Source organism: Chlorocebus sabaeus, chromosome 22 (assembly GCF_047675955.1).
Source record: "Chlorocebus sabaeus isolate Y175 chromosome 22, mChlSab1.0.hap1, whole genome shotgun sequence".
Classification (NCBI taxonomy): domain Eukaryota; kingdom Metazoa; phylum Chordata; class Mammalia; order Primates; family Cercopithecidae; genus Chlorocebus; species Chlorocebus sabaeus.
Genome location: NC_132925.1, coordinates 94,038,064 through 94,057,672, shown reverse-complemented (window position 1 = coordinate 94,057,672; position 19,609 = coordinate 94,038,064). Strand labels below are relative to the sequence as shown.

Sequence of the window (19,609 nt, the reverse complement as noted above, 5' to 3'; positions counted from 1 at the left end):
GAAGATTGAATCCATGGGGTACGTGCTGGCTCATACATTTGAAAGTCAAGTGATCTTTTGATAACTGGACAATCAGGTGAAGCTGGAAGTATTGATGAGATGGTTGCTGAAGACAGTAGAAGACCTTTCTAAAGCCTATTTTTGCTGTAAGAGAATTTTACAGCATAAAAATAAAAAGACATCTCTGGCCAATGTCCCAAGTGAGTGTTTGTTTGTGTCTTCAAAGATGTCTGTGCAAATATATCCACAGAGACTCTCCAGAATTCCATAATCTCAAGGAAGCACTGGATGTTAGAGCAGGAAGGGACCTGCTCACTTTAGGGGTAACCTTGACCTACTTTATTGCAGTTAAAAAAAGAAAATTCTCAGGGTGGACTTGAAGGGGGCCAGCCCCTCCACACCTGTGGGTATTTCTCATCAGGTGGGACGAGAGACTGAGAAAAGAAATAAGACAGAGAGACAATGCATAGAGAAAGAACAGTGGGCCCAGGGGACCGAAGCTCAGCATACAGAGGACCCGCAATAGCGCCGGCCTCTGAGTTCCCTCAGTATTTATTGATCATTATTTTTACTATCTTTGTGAGAGGAGTGTAGCAGGGCAACAGGTGGGGAAATGGTCAGCAGGGAAATATGTGAGCAAAGGAATCTGTATCATGAATAAGTCCAAGGAAAGGTACTGTGCCCGGATGTGCACATAGGTTAGATTTATGTTTCTCTTTACCCAAACATCTCAGTGTAGCAAAGAGTAACAGGGCAGTATTGCGGCCAGCGTATCTCACCTCCAGACACAGGGTGGTTTTCTCCTGTCTCAGAATAGAACGAATGGGAATGGTCAGCTTTACCCCGAGACATTCCATTCCCAGGGACAAGCAGGAGACAGAGGCCTCCCTCTTTCGCTACTCCTCCTCAGCACACACCCTTTACGCATGTCAGGCTGGGGGATGGTCAGGTCTTTCCCTTCCCATGAGGTCATATCTCTGTCTCAGTGGGGGGAAACTTTGGACAATACCCAGGCTTTCTTGGGCAGAGGTCCCTGCGGCTTTCCGCAGTGCATTGTGTCCCTGGTTAATCGAGAATGGAGAATGGCGATGACTTTTACCAAGCATACTGCTTGTGAACATATTGTTAACAAGGCACATCCTGCACAGCCCTAAATCCATTAAACTTTGATTCAATACAGCACATGTTTCTGTGAGCGCAGGGTTGGGGCTAAAGTTACAGGTTAACACTATCTCAAAGCAGAAACAATTTTTCTTAGTACAGATCAAAATGGAGTTTCTTATGTCCTCCTTTTCTACATAGACACAGTAACAGTCTGATCTCTCTCTCTTTTCCCCACAGGGACTAATGTGATATCATAGATACGGTGTGTCTTCAGCTACAAGATGCTCTGTTTGAATTATATACATTTCAGAAAACTTATGTACAGATGAATCATTTAAAATGAATTGTAAGTGGTATTGTGGTCTTGATAGAGTCGGCCACGATGTCCAAATGTAATATTAAGCCTATGGGAAAGTCAGATCCACTTCTTTTTTTTGAGTCAGAGTCTTGCTCTGTCACCCAGACTGGAGTGCAGTGGCATGATCTCAGCTCACTGCAACCGCCACCTCCTAGGTTGAAATGATTCTCGTGCCTCAGCAGCCGGAGTAGCTGGGATTACAGGCCTGTGCCACCACTCCCAGCTAATTTTTTTTGTATTTTTAGTAGAAACGGGGTTTCGCCATGTTGGCCAGGCTGGCCTCGAACTCCTGACCTCAAGTGATCCACCTGCCTTGACCCCCAAGGTGCTGGGATTACAGGCGTGAGCCACCATGCCCAGCTGAGATCCACTTTCATCCTCACAGTGGCTCCTGACTCCTTTTCCAATGCACCAAGACACCACGGAGGGATGTCTGCGCAGACTTCTAATGTGGTTTGCGGTTGCAAACTGTCGTTGGGGCAATTTTTTGTAGAAAGGTCTGGTCCTGGACCCACTGTCAGAGAACTTAGAGAAAGGTTCCCTGTGGGGGTCCCAAACAAAGATCTTCTTTCTTTATAACCTGTCATCCTAAGATGTAAAGGGTGAAAGGGGAACACAGAAATTGCATATTCACTACAACTCAAAAAAGAAGATAATTAATTTTGCACCAGTGACAAATATGTCATCTTAGGCACTTCGAAACTCCTTAAGTGGATCTAAAAATATTTGTCCTCTAATATTTTGTCCTCTAATATTCAGCCAAAAACAAAAATTGCTTAAATTTGGTCCCATAAGAATTATAGTCATATTTCAGTTCGCAATGTGCCCTAATTCTAGGACTTTCCTGGAATGAAGGGCCGCCGTTATCTTTGAGACTGGCTTTCATAGCCCGCCCCCTTCCATGATGAGGAGGCAGGCGACGGGGAGGAAGGGCGGTCTCCGGAGGGTGTGTGTTCTCCCAAGGGAGTCTTCTTCCTGCACACCTTCCTCATCTTGTTTAGACACTCAGGAAGTTGACGGGCTGAGCACTTCTGGCTTAAGCATTTGAAAAAGCAGCAGAGGAGTTTCCACCTGTAAATAGTGTCCGTAAAACTGTGAGCGGCTGGGAAGCCCACATCTCAGGCCACGGGGGCCGCGTCTCCCCTCTTGAGGTGATGCAGAACAAAAGTCCCCAGGGCCACCAGGGGGATGCACATGGTGGAGGAGGCCACAAGCAGCCCGATGACAGCCAGTGCATAGGCCGGGTAATCTTTGGTCACAAGCTGGCCCTGAAAGGAGAGACTGAGTGTCAGCAGAGAGCACCTGCTGAGAGCACTGCCCCTGGGCCTCAGGGCCGCCACCCGTGATGGGGAGGCGGTGTGACATGGGCAGAGAGCATGTGGGGCCGGTGTCCTTACTCCTGGGGCCACCAGCTCTGCAATTCACTAGCACATGTGCCAGGAGCCTAACCGCCCTCACCTTCTTTTTCTTCCATAAACTAGGAATAATAGTAACTACTTGAACCAGTGGGTGTAGAGCTATTGTTTGGAGCTACCCATAATGAATAATCATGGTAATAATCAAGCACCTTATGTCTAAGGCAACATTCAGGGCACCTAAAATATAGGGGACTACTCTTAGCCCGGAATGGAACTTTCCATGAAGGTAGCAATGTTCTCTATGAGTGCTGTCTGCTGTGGTGGGCGCGGAGGGCAGCGCTGCTCAGGAGGCAGGAGCTGGCGCCTTCGCAGTGGGAGTTCTTCTCAGCGTCCAGGGGACAGGTCGATGGGGAAGCTGTGGAGCAGTGCCCTCCTTTCGCCCCACTGAAGCATATACCTAAAAACTCAAAGCCCAGTTCCTCTGTCCTGGGCTATTTCTAAAATGCCTCAGTGATATTTCCATGTCGTGACAAATAACCTACCCACACTATGGAAACAGTTCCCTGGTTTCAGAAAACGAATGGCCCATGCTTTCGGGTGACCATGGGGGCCCAGCGCCAGCCCTACAGAGACAGCAGATACCTGGGAGGCATCCCAGGCTTGGTACTTCAGCGTCCCCGTGAGGATGTAGTCACTCAGGTAGAAGACAAAGAGGCTGACAATCAGTAGTGGGCTTACGCCAGCCCACATCACCTTCCAGTACCAGCTCACAGCTCGGCCAGTCATGGCCTTAAGGTCACTTTCAAATCTATTTGGAAAACAGTGAGAGAAAGTCTGGATTATCTAGGCTGCGGAGGTGAGGGTGTCCAGCTTACCCGTCCCTATTCACAAAGGAACATTCTGTTCTAGGTGGTAACTGATGTCTGAGTTTGGCCACTGGACTCCTCTGTGACACCTTCTTGAGAGAGCAGTGCTGCGGTGGGGAGGGGAGAAGGGCTGAGACTGCCCAGGAAGGGTGATGGAGCAAGCACCCTGTGGATAGTGGACATCAGAAGATGCCTTCCTAGTGCCAGCCTTCAGACGAAGGTTGCTGGCATAGCCCAGAGGGCAGCTTCCAGGAATGGTGGGCACAGGCAGCAAGGGAGGGACATTTGTTGGGCTGGTCATCAACGACAGGGGCTTCTTGGGCAGCTTTGCCCACCCCGCAACCCAGCCCGCTGCTGTCATTCAGTGACTCCCTTTCCCAGTAAACGCCATGGAGCAGAATCACTTGGTCCACTGAAACCAGAGCAGGTTTTCTGGGACAGAAGAAGAGCCAGCCTCGGACTGAAGGCCTTCCTGTAGCCCTGGCCTGTTGGAGCTGGTCTAAAGCGGCCAGGGCAGTGAGGCCCAAAGGCGTTGCCCACAGCCACCATCACCATCTCCATCATGCCTGTAGCTCTCTCTTTTCCCTCTTCTTTACTTCTAAACCTACATTTAGCAGCAACACAACAGCAGCCAGTTTCTCATAGACTTGACAGGCTAAGTACACGTATTTTTGAGTATACATACACAGTATAAAAAGTATCTTTGGCATTTTGGGAGATGTTGGCCCAACGAAACTCCCCATTTCACACAGGAGGAACCAAGTCCCAGGGTTGCGATGCCATCTGCCTTAGGGCTTGGTAAAGAGCAGGCCCAGAACCTGGGTTGGCCTCCTGCCTCCGGCTCAGAGCCTTTAAACCTGCTCCCTACAGCGGGAGAGGCAGCCTTGGCGGGAGGGGCTGGGGTGGTGTGGGTGTGACATCACCGGCTGCAGCCACAGCCCCTCCCTCCCTGGGACCTGCTGCATGTCCTGGGTGTCCATGCAAGGCTGTGCAGAGACCACCACCTGCCCTTTGCTGCTGCTGACATAGTGGGACTCTAGGCTGTAGGCCATGAAGGCTCATGTATGTGACGTGGAAATCTGGGGCTTTCAAAAATTGGACAGGTGAAAAAGTGTTGGGGGTCCTCTTGTCCCTTCACACCCCCATTACCCCCCGCTTTCTGGATGGAGAAAGTTGGGAAGAGCTGGCTGCAGAAAAGCCCCAGGACACTGTCGCTGGGTGGGCACTAGAGGGCAGTGTCCCCTGAGCAAGCCGAAGCACTCCCCACCTACCACTTACAGTCAGTCCACCTACAACATCTCCAAGGCACGTTTGTTTCCGCCTGTCTCCCTTCGCCAGCCCCTTTCTGATGGACTTGTGCCCCTCACCCATCTAGTGACCTCCAGTGGGCCTGAGGTTCTGTTCCTCTCTCCCAACCTTCTCTTTTCATCCTGAAACACTCACCCTCTCAGTGACCAATCTCTTTCTCCCTCTAGACTGGCATTTCCTAGGTGACCAGGGATTTTCCCAGTTTTAGCACTGAAAGTTCCACGTCCCAGAAAACCCCTCAATCCTGGGGAAACAGGGAGAGCTGATCCCTTTAACGCTAGTGTCCTCGAAATGTTAGTAGCTAAGGGTGGGAGTGGGGTGAGCGGAGGGTGAAAAGGCATTCCTTGACCAAATAAATCTGGAAATGCTGCAATTCTAACCCTCTCTTTGGGATCCATAACTGTCTTTAAGACTCTGAGAAGTCCTACGGGAAAGACATCGATTTGGCTTTGTTTAACTTATGTCCTGAAATGAATGGACCATGGGAGATGCCGCAGCATGGCACAGGACCCTGGCCTTTGCAGGGACATAGCAGGGAATGCTGCTTCAGGAATGCCTGCCTCCCAGAGTGTTGTCAATGTCTCCCTCCCCACCCCGAACCAGCATGGAGGATCAAAAAGACTGGGGAAGAGGGCAGAAAACAACGTGGCATAGCCTCCTCACCCAAACCGGTGCCCACTCGAGCAGCGCTGCCCAAACTGTGATGTGCCTCAGGCCCCCCGGACATAGCATGAAGATGTAGGATCTGATTCAGCAGGACGGGGTGGGTCCGAGCTTCTGCAGTCCCAACGAGCGCCTTGTTGCTGCCGCTCCCGCTCTAGGGACCACACTTGGGGTAGCAAAGCTCTCTAGGCCAGTGATTCTCAAAGCAGACTCATCTGGGAACCTGCTAGAAATGTGAATTCTTGGCCCTCCCCAGGCCTGCCTGATCAGAACCTTGGGTGTGAGTCCCGCAGCTGTGTTTGACCAGCCCAAGGGACTCTGAGGCACACTCGAGTTTGAAGGCTACTCTAGACCGGTGGCTCTTGCCCCAGCTGCACATTCTATCACCTGGGGAGAATGAAAACATTCCAGTCCTGTGCTGTGCACTGGGATTGAGAACCTCACTGACTAAATTTTCAATCTGCCAAATTTTCTAAGGTCTAAGTTATCAACTGCACTTTGGTCAGGGTTCTGGGAAAATACTGATGTTGGCCGATGATCAGAGCATCCAGTGCCTGGAGGCACAATTCCCTGCCCCAGCAAGCTGTGGGGGTCCAGCAGGGTCGACCCTAAAACATCCTGTGATACAAAGCAAAAGTACGGGGATAAGAGAGAAAGATATTCACTGAAGCAAACTGAGCGTGGAATAGGGGGAGAGCATTAGCTGAGATCTGCGGGCAAAGAACAAACATTGAGTAATGATGCCAAGCTGAAGGAAGAGGTGAAGATGTGTATCAAGAAACAGCTGTTTTCCTTGAGGGGTGTGGCCTCTGTGGCTGTGTTTTCCCTGTGCAACTAGGGGTCCTGGGCCTCCTCACCTCCTCAACCCGTACACGTAGCACACGGCAATCGTCTCCACCAGCACGATGAGCAGCAGGGACAGTGTGGCCGCGTAGTCGTTGAATATATCAAACCAGTAGTTCCCAGCCTCCATGGTGAACACCATGCCGATGGCACAGTTGACAAGGCACACCAGACCTGGGGGCCACAAGACCAGCTGCTCACCTGCCCAAAACCCCCCACTACTGCTCACCAGTTCTCTAAGGGACAGTGGGACCACTGGCCCTCAGGGGACCTTGGCTGATTGGTTCATCCACATGGGTTGAAAGAGCTGTTGTGGGCTGGACTCTCTGAAGGTGTGTGCCATGTGTGTGGGGCAGGGGGCACAATGGTGTCCCACAGTGTGTCAGCAGGAGTCACTGATGTTGACTCACTGAGCTGCCCTGCAGGGGAGGCAGAGCTTCAAGCTCAATGAACAAGCAGACGTGGTGGGCACTGCCATTCCAGGATCCCGCCCAGGCTGTGGGTCTGCAATGATAACCCTCTCTGTTTATCCCAACAACTCAGCCCTGGAGCTTATGAGAAAAGAATCAGGGGAGGAGGCTTGAATATGGGGTGGCCCCATAAGGACTTCCTAGAGAGGACTTGCATCCACCAAGAAGGGGGTGGGGTGGGGAAGAGACACATGTCCACCAAGATCCTCCCATGTGCCAGGCACTTGCAATGCGTTGGACCCTTAGGCCTCTGAGGCAGATGTCCGGAGCCCCCTTTCACTGATGGGAAGGCAAGGCTCAGAGATGTCCAAGGCTCCCTCGACGTCCCATAGCACGTCAGTGGCAGAGTAAGGATTCAGACCCAGGCCCTTTAGCCTCCAGAACCTGGGCCTTCATCCCAGCCTCCTCCAGTTGCCTCCCCTGGGGACCCCATGCGTGTCTGAGTCTAGAGCCCACACCTGCCCTTTCCACTACCACACCGTACACTGCTAGCTACCAAGCCCTCCTGCCATCCTGACGGGGACACACAAGGAGAAAGGGACCATGCGCTGGCCAAGGGCTACAGGCACACCTAGTGTTGGCTACAGAGACCAGGTCCGAGGAGGGGGGCTAAGTGCTGCTGGACTCTGAAGAGGTGGGGGCAACTCCAACTGGAGTGGTCGGGGCTTGAAGGAGATGGCCTGGGAGCTGGGTTTGATTCGTCCTGCATGTGGAGGAATGATGTCTTCAGAGGCAGAGGTGTAGGCCACAGGGTCCTCGAGGCACTCTGGTTGCAGATGGGCCAGGGAATGAAACCATGAGAGATGTAATTGGAAAAGCCAGCTCATTTCCTAAGAACTGAAATGTCCATCAACAGCAGAATGGATAAAGAAACTGGTATGTGATCTCACAATGGATTATTATATAGGCAGAAAAAGGGGCAGACGATCACTGCTCGAAACATGAGCGGATCTCACAGGTAGATTCTGAGTGAAGAAAATAAGTGCAGAGTATGTACAACAGGACTTCGTTCATACGAAATTCAAGAATAGGAAGGCCAGGCACAATGACTCATGCCTGCAATCCCAGTACTTTGGGAGGCCGAGGCAGGTAGATCACTTGAGGTCAGGAGTTTGAGACCAGCCTGGCCAACACGATGAAACCCTGTCTCTACTAAAAATACAAAAATTAGCCAGGCATCACAGTGTGCACCTGTAATCCCAGCTACTCGGGAGAGTGAAGCAGGAGAATCACTTGAACCCGGGAAATGGAGGTTGCAGTGAGCCAAAATCACGCCACTGCACTCTAGCCTGGGTGACAGAGTGAGACTCTGTCTGAAATATATATAATATACTTCAATGAAAACCAACAAAAACAACAGCAAGTTCTCTCCTAGCCTGGAGAACTTCAAATGTCAGGTTGGGGAGTTGGGTCGGGGTGGCCACTTCACTTCCCTGTGATGTGGAGAATGGAACGCACAGGATGAATCATGTGGCCCAGGTCCTGGGTTGTGAGAAGATGTGGCAGGACCATGGTGAGGTGGCTGCAGCCCCCTGCAGCCATCTGAACCAGCCCACGACCCCTGAGGGAACTCTCCCCTGCTCACTCCCATGCCCTGGCCCTCCTGATCCCCGCCCCCTCCACTGGCTGGCCTGCTGACCTGAGATGGCCTCCTTGGGCAGGTGGCTGGAGATGATCTTGCTGTCTGTCAGAGGGGTGAGGATGGCCGCTGTGTTTCCCAGCATGCTCCCAATGCCCAGCATCAGCAGCATGAAGAAGTAGAGCACCGACCACAGCTGGGACACCTCCATGTTTTTAATGGCCTCCGTGTAGACGATGAATGCCAGGCCAGTGCCCTGGACGGCCTGCCCAGGGTGAGAAGACACCAGTTACATGCATGAGGGACTTACAGTCTTATTCATGCATTCAGTGCTAAGCAACGTGGGGGACCTTGGAAGTGGCCATGAGAAGCCACATTGTGAGGTTGGAGCTTCCATCTGCAGACCAGCCCCTTACACTTAGCTGGGTCGAAAAGAAAAGGGAGCTGCTGGGAGCTCATATATGCAAAGCACGTGAGAACTTGCAGCCCGCCTGCAACACTGAGTTCCCCTCTCCTGCCCCAACTTACGTAAATTCTGGATGAAAAAGAATAAAACAATGCATAATTTCTGCTTCTAATGTGATGACTGACTAGGTGTCCTGAAACCTCTGTGGCTGGGACCTGAGGAGGGAGGGCGGGGCCAGGGCAGCAGGAAGCAGAATTGTGGAGAGCCAGCTTGGTCAGCAGGCAACCAGGAGGGCCAGGTGCTCAGTGGTCAGGTCCCTGTGTTGGTAACGCTGTTGCGGAGATGTTAAACTATGGAAATTGAGGCTGGAACTCCTGCTTAAAGACAATCCCCCAAGGGGCTCGAAAGGGATAATAAGTTGTGTGTACTCCCTGGATACCCACAGAAGAAGCACAAACAAGCCCTCCCTGGGTAGAAGCCCCCCAATTTAGACACACAGGTTTCCCAGAGATTAAGCAAAGTGCTCATAAACAGGGATTTATAAACCCACAAGGAGAGAAGTAACTGTGAGTGAAGAACTAGCAAGAATAAGAAATAAGATTTAGAACAACCCTCCCCAAGGGTAGCAGATGTTGGACTGTCAGATTCAGAATTGCTATGGACTGAACCGTGTCCACCTGAAATTTGTATGTTGAAACCCTAGCTCCCAATGTGACTGTATCTGGAGATAGGGTCTTTAGGAAGTAATTAAGGTTAAACGGAGTTATAATATTGGAGCCCTAATCTGACCAGACTGTGGTCTTATAGCAAGAGGAAGAGACAGAGAGAACTCTCTATTGTGTGAAGACACAGTGACAAGATAAGTATTCATGAACCAGGAAACAGGCCTTCATCAGAAACCAAACTCTGCTGGACCTTGATCTTGGACTTCTCAGCCTCCAGGACTGTGAGACATAAGTTCCTGTTGCTTGCTGGGCACAGTGGCTCATGCCTATAATCCTAGCACTTTGGGAGGCTTAGGTGGGAGGATCACTTGAGCTCAGGAGTTTGAGATCAGCTTGGGCAACATAGCAAGACCTCGTCTCTACTAAAAGTAAATAAAAGAAAATAAATTTATGTTGTTTAAGCCACCCAGTCTATGATATTTTGTTATAGCAGGCTGCATTGACTAATACAAGAACACAGGTCAATTCTATAGCATACCAGCTGCTCAGAGGCATACTGAATAGTTGGCTTCATGTGCTAACAACAAGGGAGTGACTACTTGTAGAGAACTTAAAAACAATAGTAAAAATCTACAAAAAGTTGATATACTTTTTATTATTATCATGAGCCAGCAATTCTAAACAGTGTTAAAATACTGCTCTCCTTCTCTTGCCTATGGCCACAACTGAAACATTTACGTATGAAATGTTTAATGAAACAAAGAATAACGTTACAAAGATAAACATGTATCAAGAAACTATTGGGATGGACAAATAAATTGGAAAAAAATAGCATCTATATAAAAAATATAGTTATTGAATTAAAAGGTTCAGTTGACAATTAAATACCAGATTAGATGCAGCTGAAAAGAGAGTTAATGAACTGAAAGATATATCCAGGAATGACTCAATAAGACAAAAAAGGATAAGAAGATGGGAAAAATAAAAGAGAGGTTAAGAAACCTGTAGGACAGGATGAAAAAGTCACATCTAATGAAGTTCCAAAAGGAGAAAAATGAGATAATCAGAGACAATGATTATGAGATAATAGGTACAAATTTTCCAAAACTGATAAGAAACATGGATCCATAGATCCAGGAAGCCCAACCTCACCTAGGCCTAGAGTGGATAAATAAAAATATATTCATGCCATGTCTAGATTGCAGAGGCCAAAGACAAAGAGAAGATCATGAGAAAGAGAAAAAACTGCTTGCTTACAAAGAATGAAATAAAATTCCAACAGCAACAATGGAAGCCTGAATCACATAGCAAACATCTTCAAAGTGTTGAGAGAAAATAACTGTTAACCTGGAATTTTCTACGCTGAGGAAAAATATCTTTAAAAGATAGATGCCAATTACACAATAAAATTTAAGAAAACTGCTCTAAATGAAAGTATTTTAAGGAAAAACCTTTGGAGACACTGGGATGCAAGAAAGAATGGTGAACAAATAAAATGGCAAACATGTAGGTAAATACAAGAGCTGTATAAAATAATAATAATGTCATGTCCAGTGTATGGGGTTAAAGAGACAGAACTAGACAATAATCATTTAAAATGGGAGCAATAAAATGAAAGTACTCTAAAGTCCTTTTGAATTTTGGGAAGGAGGTCAAGATGCTGTTTAACTTTAGACTTTATTAAGTTAAATATGAAAGGAAAATTTCAAGAAGAAATCAAGCAGCCAAATTCCAAACAGCAGGGAATAAAGTGGAATGAGGAAAGAAAAGAAAGAAAGAGAGAAAGAAAGAACAAAGCCACAGGAAAAACGAAGTCTAGATAAATCAATAACCAACCATGTAATTCTTGGCTGTAGAGCCAAGCTCCAAAGTAGTGAGGAAAACTCCCAGGTGCCAAAACCATAAAGGAAAGTTGAAGTGAAAGCACTGAACAGGTGCGGAAGCCGAAGGACCTCATGGATCACCTGAACAGGACCTAGGCCTTGAAGGCTGGGGTTTTAGGGCTGCGGTCTGATGCCTGCCCAGGGAAGTAGGCTCATGCCACAGGCCAGTGCAAGCATGGAGCTAGGGCTGAACAAGCAGGAGAAAAAAGCATTGCCTAACCCATGAAATGACCTACAGTGGTTGTACCCAGGAAACAAAGTGCCAAACAAACCCAACCCAACCAACCAACCACCCCAAAAATACCAACCTCCAAAGTAGCTTACTGGCAACCAGAGCCACAGGCCCTCCCTACTCCCTACCCTTGAAAAGCATTACCTAGGAACACTCTGTAGAAATAATCTCTAGAAGTGTTTACTTTAAATATAAGAATTAGACAAATATGCCCACTATCACTTCTACTCCTATGTGCTAGAAATCCTAGTGAATACAATAAGAACAAGGGAATGAGATATAAGCATTGAAAAGAAAAATGCAAAATTCAGTCTCCAGGCAATAGGACAGTTTAACATAGAAAACTGAAGCAAGTCTATAGCTAAATGTGAGAATTAATAAGATAATTCATAAAGATTGCTGGATACAAGGTCAACATACAAAATTTTTAGCTTCCTTTTGCAACAAAAACAAACAATGATAGAATGAGGGGAAGAGACACCATTCACAATACAATAAAACAGTAAGGTAATAGAAATCTAATGAAAGATGTGCCAAGATGTTCATAGAGAAAGTTAGCTGAAGAATATTTTAAAAGACCTGAGTGAATGAGAGAAAGTATGTTCCTGAGTCGAATGTCACAATTCAAAAGATATTAATTCTCCCCAAATTACACTATAAAATCAATGCAAGTCTAGTAAAAATTCCCTAGATTTTTTTCCAATGAAACTTATCAAACTGATCCTCAAACTAATGTGAAAAAATAAAGCTCCCAGCACAGCAGAGATAATTCTGTAAAATATAAAGATGACTTTCAGTAGCAAAAATTAAAAAAAAAAACCTCCAAATGTCTATTAGTAAGGGAATGGATAAATTGCAGTATACTTGTGTGATGGAATAAAATGCAGCATTTAAATGAACAATGAGGTTCCGCATGTGTTATTATGGACAGATCTCAAAATTAAAATGCTGAATGAGAGAAGTATCTTTCCAGACCATTTATGCCCATTTAAAAACTGCCGACATAGGAGTGCAAAAGGCTTGTTGAAAAAAGAAAAAATAAAATAAAAACTGCCGACAAAACAATGATATTATTTAAGAATACATGAATGGGTATAAAAATGTAAAATATAAAATATAAAAATGAAGGTTCTTGCCTCTGGTGAGTAGGGAAAACAAAGGGGACTTTTTAACTTCATCTTTGAAACGTTCTTTCTCTTTATATAAAAAAAATCTGAACTCAAAATGACAAAATGTTTATAATGGATCTTTCTGAGTGGTATATATATGGGTGTTTGTTATATTATTCTCTCTACTTTCCTGTATTTTAAAAGCTTAGAAACACAAAAGAAAAAGAACGGACAGAGAGGTCCCCCAGGAAGTTTACTGTAACTAGCATTCTCCAGCAGCCCTCAGGAGAGTGGTGGTAAAGCCTCTCTTCTCCTTGGAGTTGCAGGAAAAGTTATTCAAGATCCTTCTTCATTTTTATGGACCTCACCTAGCTCCCAAGTCAGCAGCTCACCAAGGTCCCCATGAGTGTGTGGAGAGAAGATAGTTCCCAACCTTGCCTGGGCACATTACCGTGTCTAGCTCCGACTCCAAGCTGCAGTTTTTGATGTGCGGGAACACCTCGCTGTATTTGCTTGGGTAGGCAGATGCGAGGTAGCCCTTCACCTGCTCCAGGTTGCTGGCCGTCAAAAAGCCATCTTCAAGGTCAAAAGTGTTGGTCAGCAGCAGACTCACCCTGCAGAACACACCATCGGACCGACCTTCACTGATCGGAAAGGCAGCTGTCACCAAAGCCGCCCGTCAGCCTCTTCTTTTCTGATTAGGTGAGGAAAGGGAACCTGTTGCTTGGTGACCTTTTAAAGGGCGGGGTAATTTTGAATGGCACTGAAGAAGCCTCAGATATGAACAATGATGACAACAGGCACCAAACTCACACAGCGAGGCTATTTTAACCTCTGGACCAACATAGTCCAGCAGAAGTTTCCGTGCTGATGAAAATGTTCTCTATCTGGGCTGTCCAATTTGGCACTCACTGGCCACATACGGCAACTGAGTACTTGATGGTGGACACTGAGCAACTGATTGAAAGTAACATGGGAATATGAATTAAGTTGCATTGATTTAAATGTAAATTTGTAAACAGCCACTTGTGGCTGGTAACTACCCAACTGGACAGCATACCTCCCAGATGATGTCTATGTATTTTGGGCAAGGGGTCACAGAAAGTGTATCCTGCAATCTCTGTGGCTTAGCTAGAGGCTTCTTGGTTACTTTTGAGGTTGGGGAGATGGGGTAGAAGAAACAAAGTTTGATTGTCGTATGTCCTATTACACTAAGTGCTTGCAACACATTAATGTGCCCTCATCCCTGCCAGGCAGATGTTGACATGTCCCAGGCCCCCCAGCAACTGGTGGTGGTATAAGGAGTCTGAACGTGAGCCCTGGATTGAGGACTCCAAAACTGGTGCACTTTGCCCCAGCCCTTGCCCAGGCGACCCTTCAGCTCAGAGCTCAGGGAGGCCTGGGACTCGGTGGGACAGCCCGAGCTTACTTCTTCAAGCAGTTTTCATAATTGAAGGTGGCTTTGAAGCCATAGATGGAGAAGGTGACGATGCTGGCAAATATGGAGGTGAAGCTGTTGATGAGGGACACAATGATGGCGTGCTTCTGGCAGTTGTTGGACGGCTCATTGTAGCTGGCGAAGGCGATCAGGCTGCCAAAGCCCAGGCCGAGTGAGAAGAAGATCTGGGTGGCTGCGTTGACCCAGGTCTTGGGGTTGGCCAGCTGTTCCATCTGGAAGGCCAACAGGGACAGGGCTGATGAGCTCTGGGTGGGATTCCAAACACTTAGACCCTCAACAGGAGAGCGGCCCAGAGAGGGGAAGGAGCTTGCCTACAGCACGCAGCCATCGGGGCACCCCTGGGACTGGAGACCAGCTCTTCTGGCCCCATCCACTCCCTGGCAGATGAAACACACAGCTCAAGCTGCACACCTCCCATGGCTAAGGTGCTGTGGAGAATACAGGTGCTACGTGGAGGATATAAGGTGCTACGTATCTTCTACAGCACTTCAGTCATAGGAGGTGTGTAACCAGAAGCAGCTATGCTCACCACTATACATCAGTGCAGAGGTGTGCAATGGAATACTGCAGGGTAAAATAATTAAAACACACATGGAGCCCTCATTCACAGGCAGATACTGCACAGGTCTGGGCATTCAGAGATGGAGGTGGTGTGGCCTGGCAGGGGAGGTCTAGGTGTGGGTTGACTCTCGGCACTGACATCAGGGGGCGTTTGGAATGGGGAAGGAGGAGGATGACACAGTCATTTAATTTCCAGGGGCTAGATTTGCTAAATGAAGAACTTGCCCCATCCCAAAGGCAAGAGGGCACCCTCCATGGATGAATCCTGGGTGTGGGGTGCATGAAGAGTGTGTGGGTTGGGAAGGGATTGTAGGAAACCTGTAGGGAAACGGGTACGGGGAACCATATGAGCCCACAAACAAGATGACCAGAGCAGTGCTCATGGTAAAAAGCTTGGTCCAGTTTGAAAGGGGCTTGAGGTGAGGCGGTGGTAGGGGTGCAGCAGTTGGGGGACAGTGAGGATGAAAAGGAGAGGCTGAAAGACTTAATGCTCCAGAATTAACAGGGAGTGGGGACGACCTGACTGAGGAGGTGATCCAGCGACCGCAGGTACTCCACACTCCCACCACACCCTGGTGGGCTCACATCAGCTTCCCTGGGTACAGCGTTGGCCCACTCTCCATCTTTCCCTCTTCCCACCCATCCTGGAAGGTGGCAGGATGAGTGAGGGGCGCCCTTAGGGCCCTCCCGCTTCAGTCCGTACCTTGGGAGTGAACATGTACATGAGGCCGTTGGTGGCTCCATGGAGCGTGAGGCCCCTGATGAGGTAGATGATGAGCACACAGTAGGGCAGCGACGCTGTGAAATACACCACCTGCGGGCATCAGAGGGCAGAGTCGGCCTCCCGGAGTGGTGGGGTCCACAGGACAGACCCACGCCCCATGGAACACCGCCACATCTGGGGTATTCAGGCTGCACTGCCCAGCTGTGGACAGCTGGAAAAGGCGTGGAGATTCTTGGTCACACAGGCTCTGGGTTAGGGCTGGAGAAATGGGTTGGTGGGATGTGGTTGCTTACAGTTGTGACCAGCAGGACATTTCTTATTCGGTAGAGAAGAGGCAAACAGGTACTGAGCCTCTGCCTTCCACCCTCCCTTCAACCTGACCTTATTCCGGAAAGGATTTGAGGTTACCCACAAAAACACATCAGTCACATTAACATTTCAAAATTGCTAGATAAAGAAATCAGCCTGAAAAAAATATATGGGCAATCCAGTAATGAGCCCACAGGAAAAAGCAACCCATAGAATCTGTGCATGAGTCTCTACCCAGTTTCTGAGGCAGATTCAGCTCCGAGCTTCCTGGTGGCCTACACACAAAGCAGGAACACAATCAAAAGGAAAAAAAAAAAATCTGCAGCTTGGAGAAGGACAGATTTCCCCGGGATTGGGGCCTGAGAGCAGATTGGTCATGAGTGCTCATGCAGGAAAGCAGTGATGTGTAGAGTAGAGGACAATGTCTCCATGATAAACACAATAGGAAATTCAGATCTGATTTTTATGGCAACCCTCCAAAAAGGGTTTACTTCCTTAGGCTTTAACATTACACCTGAATGGACATTTTTGTCAACCAGATCTTCTTTCTCCACCAACATGCATGGTAAGTTCAATGATGTTTTGTTAATATACTCGGTGTTCATGGTAGCGTTAGTAGTCACCTGTCATGCTCTGGGTGATTCTAACTGTTACAAAGCCATAGAATACAGACCTTCAAGTGCACGTGTTCCTATCCAGGAATGGAATTTTTTCCGTAAATCAACTCATATGTGTACCAGAGCCTCATTTGTAAAGCAAATAAATATTTTGCTAGATTGTCTTTTGTGTAAGAGTTCCCTTAGAGTTTGAGTCTCTGTGAGAAATATGGCTGGTGGCTCCTGTTCAGGTGGACTTGAATTACACTTGACCCTCCCTTCCCACTGAGGTGTGGTGTCATCTTCTTATCCATTTCCAAGGCCACCAGAGTGGCACTCCGTGCCCTGTCACCCAGAGGACAGCAGGTGGAATGCTGGGTGTGTCTTTTATCACTGCTTCTTAGCTGAGGTTGCTGTAACTTGAGAAGAGTAATAAATCCACCCAAGATTATAAGAAAAGAAACCAGATAAGAGATAGAGATGAAAAGACAGGGCACTCACTCGTGACCAACATCCATTACAATGGGCACTAAGCAGACCCTTAGGGCCAGCCCCGGGAATTTCCCTCCTTCTCCCGAGGTGAGCAAGTTTCCCGGAGGCTCATGGAGTCTCCCCAAGTGGGCAGAATTGCTGGACATGTGATCCAGCCTAACCTATTGGAAGAAACCAATTCTGACCACTCTGCAGAGATTCTGGCAGGAAACAAAGGCAAGTCCAACAGGGGATGCCAGGAAATGGCACATGGTCTGTGACAAGATTAGTTCCCTTTACATAGAGCTGTTGGGGTATTTTGCCATGGAGAAGGGTATGGCTGAAGCAGAGGAAACAGACGATAAGAATAAATAAGTTTTTATGGCATGACAGGTCTCATGTAACACATTTCTAAGTGATCAGGAAAAGTAATGGTCTCTAATCTCTATATCTGCAGATGTTACCCTCTGATCTTTTGGATCATGATCATAAAAACCTGGCAAAGATAAATTACAAAAACATTTTTTATGAGCATGACAGTATGGCCAGGCTCTACGATGGGACTGAGTGAGCTGCTGCAGGTTCTAAGCTCTCTCGGGGGAAGAGCACCTGTGCTCACTCGTCCCTCTCCTCAGCCATGGCACAGGGGACTTTGGGGGCTAAGAGGCTGGCCATCAGGGGGTCTTAGAAACCAAAATAAAATGTCCTACCAGGCATGATACTGGAGTTGTCCCATGGGCCCTGGAATACCATGGGTAGCTCTGGTCTAATGCCTCAAGAAATACATGGGGGGTGGGGTGCGGCTAGAGGAGGCAACTCAGGTAGTCAGAGGGTGAGGACAGGTGGGCTCTTAGAACTCTCAGCAGGTGACAGTTGGAGTTGATGAAATCATTAAGGCATAGAGAGAGCTATGTGGCTACCAAACCAAGGCAATGGGAAGTCTTGGGGTGAGGCTGGGCTTTGCCCTCACTAGCTGTGCCCCTGGGCAAGTCAATTTACCTCTCTAAGCCTCAGGTGAGTAGGATCATGAAATCTACCTTGAGAGGCTGTTGCCAGAATGAGACAATGTGGGTGCCCAAGCCATGTTGGGTCTACGGTGAGAAGTGACAGTGAATGAGACAGGGCGTGCTAGGCTCTGGGACATCTGCTGAAACTTCAGGCAGGTGGCGGGTGATGGGAACACTGAAAGCAGATCTTCCACATGGAGCAGACTAGAGCTGCAAGAACATGTCAGCCCCAGTGAAAGTGTGAGCCTTGGGATGCACCAAGAAAGGACTATGGAGATCAAGCCTGACAGCTATGGAGGGTGATTGGAAGCAGCTTAGAACAAAGGGTCAGTCTCAAACTCAGCTGAACACTAGAATCACTTGGCAAGTTTCTAAAATCCCCCCACCCACCCCATTGCTCAGGGCACATCCCAAACTGGTTACTGCAGAACTTTGGGGGCAGGGCTAAGGCATGAGATTTTTGAAAGCGCTCCAGAAAATATCAATGCGTAGCTGAGTTGGAGAGCCAGTGGCTAGGGTGTCTTGAGGACACATACAGTCTTAAAGAAAAGCGAACTCACTGTCTGGTTGCCTGGGTGGTATGGATTTTGGGCCGACTGGTACAGAAAAACTTTTTTTTTTGGTAAGAAAGTCCTTGTTTTGAGATTTAGGGTTGCAACTTGAACCAGCTCTGGCCGTCTCTATAGTCATCTAGTAGGTGACCTGTCCCAGCAACACCATCTGTGCCCTCTGCCCTAACATAGCTGCTGCCTCTCCACTGCAGAGGGCACTCCCTTGGCATTGCCCAGGGTTGGAGACAGAGGCAGCTGCCCCTCGGCACACCCTCCCACCCGCCAGGAGCACTGGGCATCTGTGCCTCGCTGTCCCACCTTGCCAGTGGACTCGGTGCCACGCAGGATGCACAGGTACACCACCAGCCAGGCCAGGAGGAGGCACAGCGCCGGCTCCCACTGCACACCCCCGTTCTCCTGGAGGGACGGTGAGATATTGAGGGTTTTCCTGTACCAGAAGTACTGTGTGGAGGACGCCTTCTCGCACTCCTCATCGTAGCCTGTGTGGTTACCATTCAGTGGGCAGACAGACCATGGCAGGGGATCCTGTGGGACCAAAGCGAGTGTTATCCAGAGAGGTGAAGGCTGAGGACAAAGGCTGTGGCAGGGGTGAGGGAGGTGACCCTGAGCGGAGACTCTTGAAAGAGAAGGGTGCTGGTCCCGGAAGGGCAGGTGGCTGGAGCCCCTGAGGGCAGACCGGGAGTTGGAGAGTTTGTCAGGGGGCATGGGTGAGGCAGGAAGGGGTTGGAGGAGGGGGCTCTGCTCTCGTTGCAATTCTTCAGGTGCTCCCTGAGGACTAGTGAACTCCGTGGTGGGTCCCAGAGACTGAACAGTGAATGGACCACGGCCAGGTCAGCTATGATGATGGGACTCCGACCGACCCATGGCCTGTGTACAGTCAGCTCAGGCACTCAAACCACACCCTCTGCAGCACTGGCCCAGATTGCTTAAGACTTGGTCAATGACTGAGAGAGTCCCTATTTTTTGACCAACTCAGAACCAACTAGAGAAAGTGACAGCCCAGTTCAGAGTAGCTGAAGCAGATGAGAGTCTTACTGGCTCCACCCTGCAAAGTCCAGGAATCTAA

At 48.5% G+C, this 19,609-nt stretch overlaps 1 protein-coding gene across 1 annotated transcript in view; it reads right to left on the bottom strand.

The window, feature by feature from the left end:
* Nucleotides 1-273: 273 nt before the first annotated feature.
* Nucleotides 274-19,609, bottom strand: part of SLC6A20 (solute carrier family 6 member 20) — a 38,968-nt gene continuing 19,632 nt past the window's right edge. The window contains exons 4-11 of the mRNA XM_007983932.3: nt 18,841-19,068; nt 15,568-15,678; nt 14,274-14,515; nt 13,296-13,458; nt 8,610-8,814; nt 6,515-6,674; nt 3,463-3,628; nt 274-2,730 (exon numbers count right to left, since the gene is read on the bottom strand). Coding sequence (XP_007982123.2) covers nt 2,581-2,730; nt 3,463-3,628; nt 6,515-6,674; nt 8,610-8,814; nt 13,296-13,458; nt 14,274-14,515; nt 15,568-15,678; nt 18,841-19,068 — 1,425 coding nt within the window. The 3' untranslated portion in view covers nt 274-2,580. The remainder of the gene's footprint in view (nt 2,731-3,462; nt 3,629-6,514; nt 6,675-8,609; nt 8,815-13,295; nt 13,459-14,273; nt 14,516-15,567; nt 15,679-18,840; nt 19,069-19,609) is intronic.